Below are 18,295 nucleotides of genomic sequence, written 5' to 3' on the forward strand. Positions count from 1 at the left end.
TAACATGCAGCAAAAAAGACCACATTGTACTGAATGTACCCTTTCAGGCCCTCCCATTAGTAAAGCTATATCCAAAGTATGTCCTGTAAATAAGCACTCGGAAATAAGAACATTAGTTAACGTCCTGTTAGTTTGGCATGCAGCTTTAGTATGGATTACACTGTACTATTTATAGTTACTATTTGTATGGGCACCATTAGTGTGAGGTTCTCTGCTGACCAAATGTATGATGTAAAGAAGTTGATCGACAAACAAGCTATCTGATAAACAGTTCTTCTTTTATAGCTAATAAAGCTGTAAATGGTATAACATAACTTGCCATATCTATTGTCCTTTGGTACAAACCTTTAGGTTGTAAATGACAGAATAGTTAGTTTTTCATAACTAATGTTTAACACTTCCTGAAAAAGGCAGTGAGGGCAGAGTGAAGGAGGAAGCTCAGAATCAAGCTTGTGCCAACTTTCTTCTGCCATGAGATCTATCATCTTTCAGCTTCTTGCAGCCTACACGGTTTTCACCTCCTCAGATAGAGGTAAGCAGTGTAACAGATATACAGTAAGGTTGACCAATAACTTTAAGGAATAAACTGGGATTATTTGAAACTGAACTTCAAGCATGTCGAAATCTGATTGATTTGCCTTTTTCTTAGGATATTTTTGGCACTTGACAGACTTGCACCTAGACCCTAACTACACAGTGACCACTGACCCAGGCAAAGTATGTCCATCTGCAGGCGACCAGCTGGTTACAGATGCAGGGAAATGGGGGAGTTATTTATGCGACTCTCCAGGTTCTCTTATTAACTCATCTATATATGCAATGAAAACTATTTTGCCTGATCCAGATTTCATACTGTGGACTGGGTGAGTACAAAGTGCATGCAGTCTTAATATTTTACATTCCCTTTTCAGTGTTCTATTTATGATAGTACTCACTTCTATATCTGTTATCTGTGGGATAAGAGTTCTAAGAAGAAAAAAATGCTCAAGCCAATGGTGCCTTAAGACCTGTATGCATAATAATATGCATGTTATATAAAAAAAAAATACCTTCTCATCTATGTATTACTATGCTCACTCTGCTTGCACACCTCTTGAAGGCTGGGAGCATTTCTTCAGGAGCATGATTAGCTCCTTTCCTCCCCCACCCTGTCCCTTGCCAGGGACAGTGTCTACACAAACATTTTTACATTTGCAAAGCTTTGTGCCTAAAGTACATGCTTTTAATAACTCTAAAGCAGCCATGTGAACCTATATGGTAAAAATACACAAGAAATAAGGTCATAAAATGACCAGAGAGAAACCATTTTGCATATAACTAATAATTTAGCACCTTGTATCTGCTTGTCTGTGCCCTCTTCTGAAAAGACTGCAAGCTGTCTGGATCTTGGCTGGATCTCATAGGTGTACAGCTCATACTGATGATAGTTGGACTCTACTCTGCTCTGAGGCACAGCAGGGAGAGAACCCCCAAAATATCTAGTTGATTGACCAAAAAGACTTGGTTGCCAGAGTTTGTTTGAAAAATTAAAGATACAGAGAGAGTTTTTTTTTAACCTGTTAAGGACCAAGGACGTACCGGTACATTCTAAGTCCTTTCCCTTTCTATAACGTAGCGAGTCGGGCCCGGCTAATAGCGCGCGGCAATGATCGCGGTGCAGCGCACTATTAACCCTTTAGATGCTGCGTTCAAAGTTGAACGCCGCTTCTAAAATGAAAGTAAAACCATGCCGGTTAGCTCAGAGGGCTGTTCGGGATGTCAGTGGCAAAATCGTGGCATCCCGAACAGCTTTGGGACACGAGGAGGGTCTCCTACCTTGCCTCCTGGTGTCCGATCGCCAAATGACTGCTCAGTGCCTGAGATCCAGGCATGAGCAGTCAAGCGGCAGAATCATCGATCACTGGTTTCCTATGAGAAATCAGTGATCAATGTAAAAGATCAGTGTGTGTAGTGTTATAGGCCCCTATGGGAGTTATAACATTGCAAAACAAAAGTGAAAAAAAAAAGTGAATAAAGATCATTTAACACCTCCCCTAATAAAAGTTTGAATCACCCCCCTTTTCCCTTTAAAAAAAAAAAACAGTGTAAATAAAAATAAACATATGTGATATCACCGCATGCGTAAATGTCCGATTTATAAAAATATATCGTTAATTGAACCGCACGGTCAATGGCGTACGCGCAAAAAAAATTCCAAAGTCCAAAATAGTGCATTTTTGGTCACTGTTTATATCATGAAAAAATGAATAAAAAGCGATCAACAAGTCTGATCAATACAAAAAGGGTACCACTAAAAACTTCAGATCACGGCGCAAACAATGAGCCCTTATATCACCCCATACTCGGTAAAATAAAAAAGATATAGGGGTCAGAATATGACAATTTTTAAGGTATAAATTTTCCTGCATGTAGTTATTATTTTTTTCAGAAGTACGACAAAATAAAACCTATATAAGTAGGGTATCATTTTAATCGTATGGACCTACAGAATAAAGGGAATGTGTCATTTTTACCGAAAAATTTACTGTGTAGAAACAGAACCCCCCAAAATTTACAAAATGGCGTTTTTTTTTCAATTTTGTCTCACAATGATTTTTTTTCCCGTTTCGCCGTAGATTTTTGGGTAAAATGACTCATGTCATTACAAAGTATAATTGGTGGCGCAAAAAATAAGCCATCATATGGATTTTTAGGTGCAAAATTGAAAGGGTTATGATTTTTTTAAAGGTAAGGAGGAAAAAAACGAAAGTGCAAAAACGGAAAACCGCCTGGTCCTTAACCCCTTAAGGACTCAGGGTTTTTCCATTTTTGCTCTTTCGTTTTTTCCTCCTTACCTTTTAAAAATCATAACCCTTTCAATTTTCCACCTAAAAATCCATATTATGGCTTATTTTTTGCGTCGCCAATTCTACTTTGCAGTGACATTAGTCATTTTACCCAAAAATGCACGGCAAAACGGAAAAAAAAAATCATTGTGCGACAAAATCGAAAAAAACCCGCCATTTTGTAACTTTTGGGGGCTTCCGTTTCTACGCAGTGCATATTTCAGTAAAAATTACACCTTATCATTATTCTGTAGGTCCGTACGGTTAAAATGATACCCTACTTATATAGGTTTGATTTTGTCGCACTTCTGGAAAAAATCATAACTACATGCAGGAAAATTTATACGTTTAAAAATGTCATCTTCTGACCCCACGGGTACGGGGCGGTATGAGGACTAATTTTTTGCGCCGTGATCTGAAGTTTTTATCGGTATGATTTTTGTTTTGATCAGACTTTTTGATCACTTTTTATTCATTTTTTAATGGTATAAAAAGTGACCAAAATACGCTTTTTTGGACTTTGGAATTTTTTTGCGCGTACGCCATTGACCGTACGGCTTAATTAATTATATATTTTTATAGTTCGGACATTTACGCATGCACACTGTTTTATTTTTTTTATGGGAAAAGGGGGGTGATTCAAACTTTTATTAGGGAAGGGGTTAAATGACCTTTATTAACACTTTTTTTTTACTTTTTTTTTGCAGTGTTATAGGTCCCATAGGGACCTATAACACTGCACACACTGATCTTTTATACAGATCAAAGGCGTGTATTAACAGATCAGTGTTATCGGCGCTTGACTGCTCCTGCCTGGATCTCAGGCACGGAGCAGTCATTCGCCGATCGGACACCGGGGAGGCAGGTAAGGGCCCTCCCGGTGTCCGGTCAGCTGTTCGGGACGCCGCGATTTCACCGCGGCGGTCCCGAACAGCCCGACTCAGCAGCCGGGTCACTTTCAGTTTCACTTTAGAAGCGGCGGTCAGCTTTGAGCGCCGCTTCTAAAGGGTTAATACCGCACATCGCCGCGATTGGCGATGTGTGGTATTAGCCGCGGGTCCCGGCCGTTGATTAGCGCCGGGACCGACGCGATATGATGCGGGATCGCGGCGCGATCCCGCTTCATATCGCGGGAGCCGGCGCAGGACGTAAATATACGTCCTGCGTCGTTAAGGGGTTAAAGGGGTACTCCGGTGAAAACCTTTTTTCTTTTAAATCAACTGGTGGCAGAAAGTCAAACATATTTGTGAATTACTTCTATTAAAAAATCTTAATCCTTCCTGTACTTATTAGCTGCTGAATACTATAGAGGAAATTATTTTCTTTTTGGAATGCTCTCTGATGACATCACGACCACAGTTCTCTCTGCTGACGTTATTATAATAATAATAACACTTTATTTATTGTTGTACTTAGTGGGATTTGAACCCAAGTCCCCAGCACTGCAAGGCAGCAGTGCTAACCACTGAGCCACCATGCTGCCCTTAGCATACATCTGCTATGCATTTGCTATGCATGGTTGCTAAAATGGACAGAGATGTCAGCAGAGAGCACTGTGTTCGTGATGACATCAGTGTTCCAAAACGAAAGGAATTTCCTCTGTAGTGTTCAGCAGCTAATAAGTACTGGAAGGATTAAGATTTTTTAATAGAAGTCATTTACAAATATATGTACGTTCTGACGCCTTGGTACTTAGCCCACCAGGATGTACATTTATGTCCTATACATGATGCGAGCACCGGACCAGTGTGCCTGTTAATACAGGTTTGTTTAGTTGTGTATAAATTGCTGGTCTTTATGAAGTCACCACTTTGAATAAGTATGCTACTATTAATTATGCAATTGGGTTGGTTCTTCATGAATGTTGATTGGACAAATTGAGGTGTTATGAGTTCTCTTGTTTACAATATAAATGTTTTTTTTATGCTGTATTATGTTCTCTATTCAAGGGGGCGCTCAATATTGGTTATGTGTTTTAATATATATTATTTCACACACACACCACACATGCTGGCCACTTTATTAGGTTTACTGTTCAATTGCATGCAGTGGCATTGCTAGGCAATAAGATTGGGACGTTACTTCTCAGCGCAGAGGACATCCAACTTTTAAAGACACTGAGTCCCTGCACCTGAGCCTGCCGGAGTGCACGGGGGACAGGTAAGAAGCGTGTAGCAGTGGGTCAGAGGAAGGAGAGGAGGGAGGGAATGATATAGCAAAGGGGGGAATAAAATGAAATGGGGGATCAGGGGAGGGAATAAAATGGCATAGGGGATGAAAGGGGGGGAAATAAAATGACATAGGGGAGATCAGAGGGGGGCAAATTATGTGGCACAGGGGGATCGGGGGGGTTATAAGGGGGGGAATGAAATGGCACAGGGGGTAATTACAGGGTAATGAAATTCAACAGCCACATTTGTAATGCTGATACTGGTTTCACATTGTTGGACACGCAACATGATACGTGCAATTGGAGGTGTGGCAAGGGGTCTGTCACCAAACTATGCACGACGAAGAAATGTCACCATGCCAAGTAGAATATTCCGTCTAGTGCAATTCATTTTGTTAGCTGCCCGTATACATATTGCCACCAATTGAAAGCAAACTTCCCTCTCCCTAGAGAGGGTTATTGCTAGAGTCAATCTAATTATGCTCTCTGAAAAAATGAATGCCATCAGAGATGTTGATCACTTCGAGAGGTTCTGGGCTCCCTAGATGTCCTTCGCCCTTTGCCCTGATATTAGATATTCCCTCTCCTTATACTTAAATTGGTTTACTGTTTTTTTTTTTCTATGGTTGTTTGCCCTACCATTACCTGTCTTTCATGCATCACACTGTATGCCTGTTTTGGTTCTTGTTTGTTACCTGTATGTTTTCTTTGTCCACTCTGGGCTGTGACCCAGGTAAAATGTTTCATTAGATGCTATATTTCGTTTCAATAAACTTGACCTGTATGTAAGAAAGGTGTCACCAACATGAAAAGTTTGGAAAGCTCAGGCCTAGCGCTTCACTCACTGGCCGGCCCTGATGTCCTTCTGTTTGGCTGCTCTGCCCCAGACTGGGCACACACGGCGCGTCAATGACAGGCCCATGGTCACTTTAAATTAGCATCTCAAACTGGGTTTCTTTAACATGACAATAAATTCACTGTACTCCAATGACCTCTACAATCACCAGATCTCAATCCAGTAGAGAACCATTGGGATGTTGTGAAGCTGGAGATTTGCATTCATGGATGTGCAGATGACAAATCTGCAGCAACTGTGTGTGCTGCCATCATGTACATATGGACCAAAATCTCTGAAGAATGTTTCCAGCACCATGTAGAAAGTATGCTGTGCAAAATTAAGCAAGTTCTGAAGGCAAAAGGGGGTATTACCTGGTACTTGGTACTAGTAAGGTGCACCTAGTAATGTGGCCAGTGAGTGTATGGGTGGAAGGTTAAATGAAGGCTAATTAACCTGAATTTGTGGGAGGGGGCTTGGCCTTAAATATATGTATTATATACAAAGATGCAACGTCACCTCACCACCTCACGATGCCTTCAATGCAAATAGCAGAGCACTTGTGTCTGGATCGAAAGCCCAAAGAGAAACTGCTTGGCCTTGTGCCGCCATAGATAAGCCAGAAAAACAGAATAAATGGTTCCAGCTCCTGTAAAAATATTGTATTTTTATTCCAAAAAAGTTAAAAGCATAAAATGGACCATATCAGATGAAAAAACATGTGCACAAAACTCCAACACGTTTCAATCTAACAGATCTTAGTCATGGCTTAAACATACAGCATAACACCCAAGATTTATGTCTACCACAACAAAAGAAAAAAGTAATTACTGAAAGGGAGCACACACCTATAATGAAAAATATTGACAATCTTTATTGTAAACAAATACATTACAAAGCATTACATTTTTTAGGCTGAGCCCCTCCATATTTTAGTGCTATTATTGATTTATATCTACGTACGCGCATATGCATACTTGATTACTCACTTACTCATTGTACATTATCCCACAAAATCAATGGTTAGAATTACACAGAGGAAAGAAATTGATTCAATTTGTGATGGATTAAATGTATCAGGTACAGTGGGGCAAAAAAGTATTTAGTCAGCAACCAATTATGCAAGTTCTCCCACTTAAAAATGAGACTATGTGAGACATAATGAGAAAAAAAATCCATAAAATCACATTCTGTCTGATTCTTTAACTCCTTCAGGACAAAGGGCATACCTGTATGCCCCTTGCCCGGTCCCAGGGTTTAAAACGGGGTCACACTGTGACCCACATCACACCGGGTCGGTCCCGGCTGCTAACGATAGCCGGGACCCTGGGCTAATAGCGTGCGGCACCGATCGTTGTGCCGCGCGCTATTAACCCTTTAGATGAGGCGATCAAAGTTGATCGCCACATCTAAAAATGAAAGTAAATGCTTTCAGGCAGCTTAGTCGGGCTGATCGGGACATCGCGATAAAATCGCGATGTCCCGATCAGCTAGGACGCGAGCGGAGACCCCCTTACCTTGTTCCGTCGCGTCCGATTGGCGTTTGATTGCTCCAAGCCTGAGCTACAGGCTTGAGCAATCGAGCCCCTATCTCGCTGATCCATGCAAAGCTGTGGCTTTGCAGGGATCAGCATAAGAGATCAGTGTGTGCAGTGTTATAGATCCCTATCGGAGTGGAAAAAAAAAGTTAACAAAGGTCATTTAACCCCTTCCCTAATAAAAGTTTGAATCACCCCCCTTTTCCCATAAAAAAATGAACTGTGTAAATAAAAATAAACATATGTGGTATTGCCATGTGCGGAAATGTCCTAACTATAAAAATATATCGTTAATTAAACTGCACGGTCAATGGCGTACGCACAAAGAAATTCCAAAGTCCAACATAGCGTATTTTTGGTCACTTTTTATATCATGAAAAAATGAATAAAAAGTGATCAAAAAGTCCAATCAATACAAAAATGGTACCGATAAAAACTTCAGAACATGGTGCAAAAATTGAGTCCTCATACCGGCCCGTACGCGGAAAAATAAAAAAGTTATAGGGGTTAGAAGATGAGAATTTTTTAACATATAAATTTTCATGTATGTAGTTATGATTTTTTGCCGAAGTACGACAATATCCAACCTATATAAATAGGGTATCATTTTAACCGTATGGACCTACAGAATAAAGATACGGTGTTATTTTTACCAAAAAATGCACTGCATAGAAACGGAAGCCCCCAAAAATTTCAAAATTAAATTTTTTTCTTCAATTTTGTCGCACAATGAATTTCTTTTCCGTTTCGCTGTGGATTTTTTGGTAAAATGACTAATGTCACGGCAAAGTACAATTGGTGTCGCAAAAAATAAGCCATCATATGGAATTTTATGTGCAAAATTTAAAGCGTTATGATTTTTAGAAGGTGATGAGGAAAAAATGAAAATGCAAAATCGGAAAACCCTGCGTCCTTGAGGGGGTTAAAGAATTTATTTGCAAATTATGGTGGAAAATTAGTATTTGGTCAATAACAAAAGTTCATCTCAATACTTTGTTATATACCTTTGTTGCCAATGACAGAGGTCAAATGTTTTCTGTAAGTCTTCACAAGGTTTTCACACACTGTTGCTGGTATTTTGGCCCATTCCCCCATGCAGATCTCTTCTAGAGCAGTGATGGTTTGGGGGCTGTCACTGGGCAACACAGACTTTCAACTCCCTCCAAAGGTTTTCTATGGGGTTGAGATCTAGAGACTGGCTATGCCACACCAGGACCTTGAAAATGCTTCTAACGAAGCCACTCCTTTGTTGCCTGGGCAGTGTGTTTGGGATCATTGTCATGCTGAAAGACCCAGCCACATTTCATCTTTAATGCCCTTGCTGATGGAAGGAGGTTTTCACTCCAAATCTCATGATACATGGCCCCATTCATTCTTTCCTTTACATTGATCAGTCATCCTGGTCTCTTGGCAGAAAAACAGCCCCAAAGCATGTTGTTTCCACCACCATGCTTCACAGTAGGTATGGTGTTCTTTGAATGCAACTCAGCATTCTTTCGCCTCCAAACACGACATGTTGAGTTTTTACCAAAAAGTTCTACTTTGGTTTCATCTGACCATATGACATTCTCCCAATCCTCTTCTGGAATCATCCAAATGCTCTCTAGCAAACTTCATATGGGCCCCCAACATGTACTGGCTTAAGCAGGGGGACACGTCTGGCACTGCATGATTTGAGTCCCTGGCGACGTAGTGTGTTACTGATGGTAGCCTTTGTTACTTTGGTCCCAGCTCTCTGCAGGTCATTCACTAGGTCCTCCCGTGTGGTTCTGGGATTTTTGCTCACTGTTCTTGTGATCATTTTGACATCACGGGGTGAGATCTTTCATGGAGCCCCAGATCGAGGGAGATTATTAGTGGCTTCACTCTCGCCTCAGTCCCACAAGTCCATTGCTTTGGGGTCACCTTCGATTCTGTGCTATCTTTTAAACCACACATCCTGTCCCTTACCACCTTCGCTTTCACCCTAAAGAAAGATTTATCAAATCTGCTTATTCCTCAACTTTGACTCAACTACACTACTGGTACATGCCCTTATCTCCTGTTTGGACTACTAAAACATCTTCCACTATGGCCTTCTATCAAACACTCTGGCTCCCATCCAATCCATTCTCAACTCTGCTTCCTCATTAATCCACATATCACTTTGCTTCTCTCATCTGCCAACCCCAAAGGGAATTAAAAATGTGGTTGGCTGAGGTGCAAACTATGTAAATATATGTCCAATGGTTCTATAAGTAAATCTAATAATACTGGCAAGAAATATAAAATAATAAGTTACATTAACTGTCAGTCCACACATGTGTTCTACTCAGTCGTTTGCCGAGAATGTGATTTACAGTGCATAGGTTGTACCTCCAGAAAATTGAAAACAAGAATTATGGAACATTTAAATATACAGTGGGGCAAAACGTATTTAGTCAGCCACCAATTGTGCAAGTTCTCCCACTTAAAAAGATGAGAGGTCTGTAATTTTCATCATAGGTGTACCTCAACTATGAGAGACATAATGAGAAAAAAAATCCATAAAATAACATTGTCTGATTTTTAAAGAATTTATTTGCAAATTATGGTGGAAAATAAGTATTTGGACACCTACAAACAAGCAAGATTTCTGACTCTCACAGACCTGTAACTTCTTTAAGAGTCTCCTCTGTCCTCCACTCGTTACGTGTATTAATGGCCCCTGTTTAAACTTGTTATCAGTATAAAAGACACCTGTCCATAACATCAAACAGTCACACTACAAACTCCACTATGGCCAAGACCAAAGAGCTGTCGAAGGACACCAAAACCAAAATTGTAGACCTGCACTAGGCTGGGAAGACTGAATCTGCAATAGGCAAGCAGCTTGGTGTGAAGAAAGCAACTGTGGGAGCAATTGTTAGAAGATATACAAGACCACTAAATGTGATTGCTAGACTGGGGGGAGGGGGGAGCGAGATGGGGGAAAGATGAAAGATAATAGTTTTCTCCATGTTTACTTTTAGAAAGCAGGAGGAGAAGGAAGATATTGGCCCACATTTATCAATCAGCCTGAAACCCTGTCTGGTTTTTCCCATAGCAACCAATCTCACCATACCGTCTAGAACATAATCCTGTGTGGCACCAGCATCATCTTTGTCCCACCACACCTCAGGCTAATTCGCAAATCTCCCCCATTGCATCAAAATCTGCCATACATTTGTGTCAACTGATGTAGATTTTAGCGTGTGGTGCACAAACAGTTACCCAGTTACCCAGAGTTTCTCTTTATTGCGGCAGCCCCGGTTGAATAATAATTATTAAAAGAATAATGCTGGATAACTCCTTTAAGATTGTCATGTAATATGCTGATCTTTGATAAATTCCTCCCATAAGCCATACAGACCCTAATACATTTAAATGGGCACTGTCAATCAAAAACTTTTTGGATGTTTCATACCTTGACAAAACATTAACCCTTCTTATATACTTCATAAAAAAATGTATCTCCTTTTTATAGAAATCATGGCTTGCAAAAAGGACCACTAGTGGTCCCCATACTGTCCAGAACATAATCCTGTCCGGTTACAGCATCATCTTTGTCCCAGCTAAAGCACAGGCTGGGACAAATTTCAGTAAGAGAGGGTGGGACTACCATTCCCCTATGCTCACTCCTGTACTGTCTATCAGACTGCAGTCTGAAAACAGAGAGGAGGGGGTTACAGAGCAGCCTGCAGTGATTGGATGAAGAGACCTAGCACAGAACAGCAGACCCATGGCGGGCTCAGTGCTTGCCTTGGGCATGCCCCTTCCTGAGCAGTGGATGGCAGAGTAAGTAAGCAGCAGAACAGAGGGATATGTGAGCCAAGTTCAGAAGCTAGACACCTAACAGAGATATGTAAAGGATCAGCATGCCCTAGTGAGTAACCATATACAAACATTATTTTTGTAATATGACAGGTTTAAAAGATCAGAGTTTACTACACCTGTATGCAATGCTGGCAATATTCTGCAAGCTGAACAGCCTATATTTAATTCTAAATTATAATAAATTGTCTACAATTTCCTCAGATGAATACAAATTTAGCAAACAATTCTAAAAAGTATTAGGTCTGTATGGGTTTGTAGCCTGTACCGGTAAACAAGAACATTTGTATTCTTTGGATGCAAGCAGAGATTGTAAAAGAAATCAAACCAGAAATTAAAATGTGATATGCAACATATTTCTCAGAACCTGCCCCCTTCAGACCCCTTATGATTTTTAGCATTGAATATTGTGACTTCAAAGTTGTCGGATGGCCAAAATTACAATAACAAATATATCTGTACTTGAGGATATTTTAGGCACCCTGCTCTAATGATCATGCAGCAGACGGCTTCAGCAGAAGAAAGTCACAGACATTATATCCTAATGTCATTTCACCTTTTGGTTTCAGGGATGACACCCCACATGTACCTAATGAAAAACTTAGTGAGAATGCTGTATTAGATATAATGAAATGGTTGACAACACTAATCCTCCAAGCATTTCCAGGTAAGATGCCAAGAATACTTATTAAATGTGTGCAGGTTTTAACACTGATACTGACAAACTCTGAAGCTTTCCATGCATTTAATTTTAATATTCTAAGGTGGTATGGGCACAAGAAGCCCTTTAGGGTATGTTCACGTGGGACCCAGGGGGTGATGAGTGGGTTGGTATGATGTGAGTAGTAGTCCCTGATATGTTAAGCAGATCCGAAGAAAAGGTAGCAACTCACTAAAAAAGTCCTTGCTGTTAATACATATAAAACTGTTGATTGAATATAACACTAACCTCATCGGCACTCCATGGCCTGGGACGCTGAGTGCTGTTCTAAAAATGTCAAAAATCTAAAATCAAAATCCAATCAAGACATTCTCTGAATCTAGAATGTCTGTTAGATTTCCTAAAGGTCAAAAATCCAAAGAAATCTTATTAAACCGTGCATTTCACTTTGTTTTGGTATGCTTAGCCTTGTGATACTGATAAGTTCACAGCGAGCCAGAGAAAGAGGGGGTCGTGTACACAAGGCTGCAGAAAAATTTTCCCTGCTAAACTAGATTTAACAGCTGCAGTCAGTCACTGACGACCAAATATTCTCAGAACTCTCAGAAATTGAGACCACACAAAGCGGGGAGATACCCGGTCGCTTGGGCTAGTCCTAGGGGGTCGACATAAACCATCCTCCAGGCTTGTAGAGCCGGTCATTGAACACAGATAGGCTACAGAATTATAAAGAAATCAGCAGACTTACCGCATTTCGTGGAGTTGATCAGGCCCCGTGCCTGAGCAGCCCTAGATTGCCCTGGATGGCTAGAGGTGTCGGCCCACCAGACTTGGCTCTTCCCTCGAGTGTGGTCCAGGGAACGAGAATCCCACTTCTGACACTAACTGTCAAGGATGGTTGAGGAAGAGGCCTTTAAATGTGCATGACTGCTGCTGTATAAAGCATGTTACATTTTGATTGGTTAGTTGAGCTTTATCTCTGTATATATTAGCATATTTAAGCATTTATTTCTTTCTTGGCCAAAGTTCATTTATACTCAGAACTGGAAAAACCCAGATCGCTGTCCTTCCATACAATCTGTATCTTCCTCAAATGTTTTGTCTTCTGACGTCTCCTCTTGGGCCTCCTGGCGACATTCAGAGCTCTCTATCTTAGTTGCAAGCACATAGCAAGCTGGATTATATAGGTTAAGAGTAGGTAACAAATATCTTTTTTCAGCATTAGAAATGACATATAAATATATAAGTATTAAGATATATATTGATCGGCAGTCAGAATCTTTTTAATCAACTTTTCAATAGAGTCAGTCTGCAGCATTCAGCGATGCCTACAATGTAAAGCAGACAGAGCACTAAATTAACCCCTTAACGACGAAGGACGTAAATATACGTCCTGGTGATGCGGTACTTAACGCACCAGGACGTACATTTACATCCTAAGCATAACTGCGGGCATCCGAGCGATGCCCGGATCATGGGCGGCAGGTCCCGGCTGTTGATCGCAGCCAGGGACCCACCGGTAATGGCGGACATCCGCGATCCCGATACTGATCACGGCATCTGCAGCATCGCGGTCACTTAATTGGATGATCGGATCGGCCGCAGCGCTGCCGCGGCGATCCGATCATCCAGCACGGCAGCCGGAGGTCCCCTCACCTGCCTCCGCTGTCTTCCGGGAGTCTTCTGCTCTGATCTGCCTTCCCACAGACCAGAGCAGAAGATGACCGATAACTCTGATCAGTGCTATGTCCTATACATAGCACTGAACAGGATTAGCAATCCCTATGGGGACTATTAAAGTGTAAAAATAAAAGTAAAAAAAGTAAAAAAAATTAAGTAAAAAAAATGTGAAAACCCCCCTCCCCCAATAAAAACGTAAATTGCCCCATTTTCCCTATTTCACCCCCAAAAAGTGTTAAAAAATTTTTTATATACATATTTGGTATCGCCGCGTACATAAATATCTGAACTATTAAAATAAAATGTTAATGATACCGTACTGTGAACGTAAAAAAAAAAAAGTCCAAAATAGCTGCTTTTTTATAACATTTTATTCCCAAAAAAATGTATAAAAAATGTATTAAAAGTTTTATATAAGCAAATATGGTATCAATAAAAAGTACAGATCAGGGCGCAAAAAATGAGCCCTCATACCACTGCTTATACGGAAAAATGAAAAAGTTATAGGTCTTCAAAATAGGGGGATCTTAAACGTACTAGTTTGGTTAAAAAGTTTGTGATTTTTTTTAAGCGCAACAGTAATAGAAAAGTGTGTTATCACGGGTATCATTTTAATCGTATTGACCCAAAGAATAAAGAACACATGTCACTTTTACCATAAATTGTATGGCGTGAAAACGAAACCTTCCAAAATTAGCAAAATTGCGGTTTTCTTTTTAATTTCTCCACACAAATAGTACTTTTTTGGTTGCGCCATACATTTTATGGTAAAGTGAGTGATGGCATTACAACGGACAACTGGTCGCGCAAAAAATAAGCCCTCATTCTAGTCTGTGGATGAAAATATAAAATAGTTATGATTTTTTGAAGGCGAGGAGGAAAAAATGAAAACGTAAAAATAAAATTTTCTGCGTCCTTAAGGCCAAAATGGGCTGCGTCCTCAAGGGGTTAAAGGGGTATTCCAGGAAAAATCTTTTTTTTATTTTTTAGATCAACTGGCTACAGAAAGCAGATTTGTAAATTATTTCTATTAAAAAAATCTTAATCCTTCCAATAGTTATCAGCTTCTGAAGTTGAGTTGATCTTTTCTGTCTGACAGCAATGCTCTCTGCTGACACCTCTGTCTGTCTCAGGAACTGTCCGGAGCATAAGAGGTTTGCTATGGGGATTCGCTCCTACTCTGGACAGTTCCGGAGGTATCATCAGAGAGCAGTTAGACAGAAAAGAGCAACTCAACTTCAGCAGCTGATAAGTAAGGGAAGGATTAAGATTTTTTAATAGAAGTCATTTACAAATCTGTTTAACTTTCTGGAGCCAGTTGATATATAAAAAAAAGTTTTTGCCTGGAATACCCCTTTAATAAAAAAAGATGCTTACCCCCTTCTGTCGTAAATAAATGAGGGCTGAAATACTCACTATGGGGAGCCACTGACCATATTCTGGCTGCCTAGTAAATAAACAAGGGTACATACAGAATAAATATAGCCCTAATGGCTCATACATGCAGCTATGATACAATGCTGCTGATAGCAGATAACTAGTACTAGTTAGTTGTAGGTTAAATGAAGAAAACGCTGGTCCCGCAGTGGCAGGAGACCCGTCTGATCCCGGGAGACGCATGCCACATGTGCACGCCAGCGTCTCCTATAACTGCGCAGCGCTTCCAGGACCCGTCATGTGACCACGTCCCACATGACACTAACGGGGGCGCGGCCACAGAATGGAGCTGTAGAGCTCCGGATACTGAAACCATGACGTGAATCGCTGACAGTTTAGTATTACTAAGAAAACAAAGCTGGTTTCTAGGTAGGCTTACAGGGAAATAAGAGAATTAATGAAAACAAGTGCCCAGCCAGTTTGTTAAAGTAACAGGTCAGGTATTGACGACACGGACTATACCAAACCCTGATTTTAGAATCTATAGATGTAATGGGGTACAAATTAATTTTATACAAAATGGAAATAATGACATTCAGTGGGAAGGAATTGAAAAAAGGATGGGCAATAGTATATCCATAAATAATACAAACAGGTATGGTGATAATAAAGATGTAAAAAGAAAGATGTGACACACCACCCACTATTTGGAGTGTAGAGATACAATCTTGTATATGCATGGCAAAAATTTAAGCAAATTATGGGACAAGGGGAACATCACCCCAACATACGGGGTTAATGCTAAAAACTCTCCCTTATATTAGGCAGAGAGTCCCCACCAATCAGGAATAGGGAAATATAAATACATGGGCCTAGGAACCTAGATAACCCTAAAATTCCCTAAAACACCCACTAAGCCTAAACGGCATGGACGCCCTTATAAGGGCGGTACCGTAGATCTGGAACCTCCTGACGGTCCCTGCTGTACCCTAATCAAGGGGTGGAGCTAGACAATTGGTCCACTACTACCATCCCTATCTACCTAATAAAACCCACCCATAGAAAAAAAGGGGGCGGGGGGACTTCTCTGCCATAGGGAGGGAAGAAAAAATTGGGTATGTGGATGCAGTAAAAAATTGGCTATATCATAGGAATGGAGCAAACGACAGTTGCTCATTTAGGCCAGAGGGGGACCAGGTGGATAATTTAAATGTCCAACGGCTTTCATGTTGGAGTAAAAGTTTATTTAGGTCGCCTCCTCTTGGATAGGGGTGTACTTGCTCCAACCCCACAAAGGGGTCCCTCCTGTGCCTAACATCTCCTAGATTTTCCAAAACTCTGCATCTAAACTCCCGCAGTATTTTGCCCACATAAGCCAAACTACATCTCCTTGAAGCTACATATACAATACCCTTAGAGCTGCAATTGATGAAACTCCTTCTCTCATATTTGCTGCCCTTTCATTATTCACAAAGTACTTTATTTTCTTTATGTTGTCACAAGCCTTACAGTGGCCACAGCGATAACATCCCAAAGAGGAGAGAGTATGTAACCACGTTTTATTTTGTTTCACTGCTAGATGGGAGTGTTATTCTTCCCCTTCGGAATGTGATCGCCGGCCTATCACCTACAACATCAGACAGATCAGGATCCAATCTCAAAATATTCCAGTGTTGGTTAATGATCTCCCTCACTGTACTGGAGTGGGCGTCAAAAGTTTCAAGAATTCTGGCTGAATTACTTCTATTAAAAAATCTTAATCCTTTCAGTACTTATGAGCTGCTGAAGTTGAGTTGTTCTTTTCTGTCTCTCTGATGACACGTGACAGTGCTCTCTGATGACACGTGTCTCGGGAACCGCCCAGTTTAGAAGCAAATCCCAATAGCAAACCCCTTCTACTCTGTGCAGTTCCCGGGACAAGCAGAGACAAGCAACTAATAATTATTGAAAGGATTAAGATTTTTTCTTAGAAGTAATTTACAAATCTGTTTAACTTTCTGGAGCCAGTTGATATTAAAAAAATAAGTTTTTTCCTGGAATACCCCCTTAACTTTTGGTACCAAGAGTTGTGATCGATCTTGTTCTAAAGCAAATCCGTAAGCTCAACGGTAAGTGTGTAATCAGGATATCCTCGCTCCAAGAATCTGGATTTACTAGGCAGACGGAATATAGTCAGTGGCTCCCCATAGTGATTTCAGCCCTCATTCATTAACGACAGAAGGGGGTAAGCGTCTCTTTTCATAAATTTTGTGCTCTGCCTGTTTTACATTGTAGGCATTGCTGAAATCTGCAGACTGACTCTATCCGGGAACCCACTTTGTAATATGTAGGATAAGTTTGCTATAATAATGTGTATCTATCTCAGTATGGGTTATCATTACCCAACTAGTAACTGAGTGCACGACTGTAGCTATCCTTTCACCTGACCTTCGGCTGCTCTTTACTTACACTTGCTCTCTGAATGTTTTCGTTATATAATACCCCTATGCTAGTTACACCCCTGAGGACGTTCGGCCACTGTTAATAATCAGGCCGCAACAGAAACGCGTTGGGAAATGTGCACAGGGGTTAACTATATTATTATGTTATATATAATTTGGTTCTATATTGATATAGATCTGTATAGATCTATAATTGAACACAATTTTTGGGTGTATTTTATATTGATCACTATCAAAAGTTAAGTATTACGGCACCTTATTTTTCTAACTTACAATTGTCTATGATCCGCTAAAGTGGTTGTGACCGGTTAACGTGTAACCTTATCTCTTCACGTATTGCATGAAAAATATACCGTCATGGCCATAAATGTCGGCACCCTGGAAATTTTTCAAGAAAATGAAGTATTTCTCAGAGAAAAGGATTGCAGTAACACATGTTTTGCTATACATGTGTTTATTCCCTTTGTGTGTATTGGAACAAAACCAAAAAAGGGAGGAAAAAAAGCAAATTGGACATAATGTCACACCAAACTCCAAAAATGGGCTGGACAAAATTATTGGCACCCTTTCAAAATTGTGGAAAAATAAGATTGTTTCAAGCATGTGATGCTCCTTTAAACTCACCTGGGGCAAGTAATACAGTGGGGATCAAAAGTTTGGGCACCCCAAGGTACAAATTTGTATTAATGTGCATAAAGAAGCCAAGGAAAGATGGAAAAATCTCCAAAAGGCATCAAATTACAGATTAGACATTCTTATAATATGTCAAAAAAAGTTAGATTTTATTTCCATCATTTACACTTTCAAAATGACAGAAAACAAAAAAATGGCATCTGGAAAAGTTTGGGCACCCTACAGAATTTATAGCATGCACTGCCCCCTTTGCAAAGCTGAGACTTGCCAGTGTCATGGTTAGTTCTCAATCATCATCTGGTTT

The 18,295-nt window shown here is 40.4% G+C and overlaps 1 protein-coding gene across 1 annotated transcript in view; it reads left to right on the forward strand.

Moving 5' to 3' along the window:
- The first annotated feature begins 435 nt into the window (after positions 1–435).
- Positions 436–18,295, forward strand: part of SMPDL3B (sphingomyelin phosphodiesterase acid like 3B) — a 55,478-nt gene continuing 37,618 nt past the window's right edge. The window contains exons 1-3 of the mRNA XM_056560135.1: positions 436–532; positions 650–863; positions 11,769–11,866. Coding sequence (XP_056416110.1) covers positions 472–532; positions 650–863; positions 11,769–11,866 — 373 coding nt within the window. The 5' untranslated portion in view covers positions 436–471. The remainder of the gene's footprint in view (positions 533–649; positions 864–11,768; positions 11,867–18,295) is intronic.

The sequence above is a fragment of the Hyla sarda genome, chromosome 2 (assembly GCF_029499605.1).
Source record: "Hyla sarda isolate aHylSar1 chromosome 2, aHylSar1.hap1, whole genome shotgun sequence".
In the NCBI taxonomy this organism is placed as follows: domain Eukaryota; kingdom Metazoa; phylum Chordata; class Amphibia; order Anura; family Hylidae; genus Hyla; species Hyla sarda.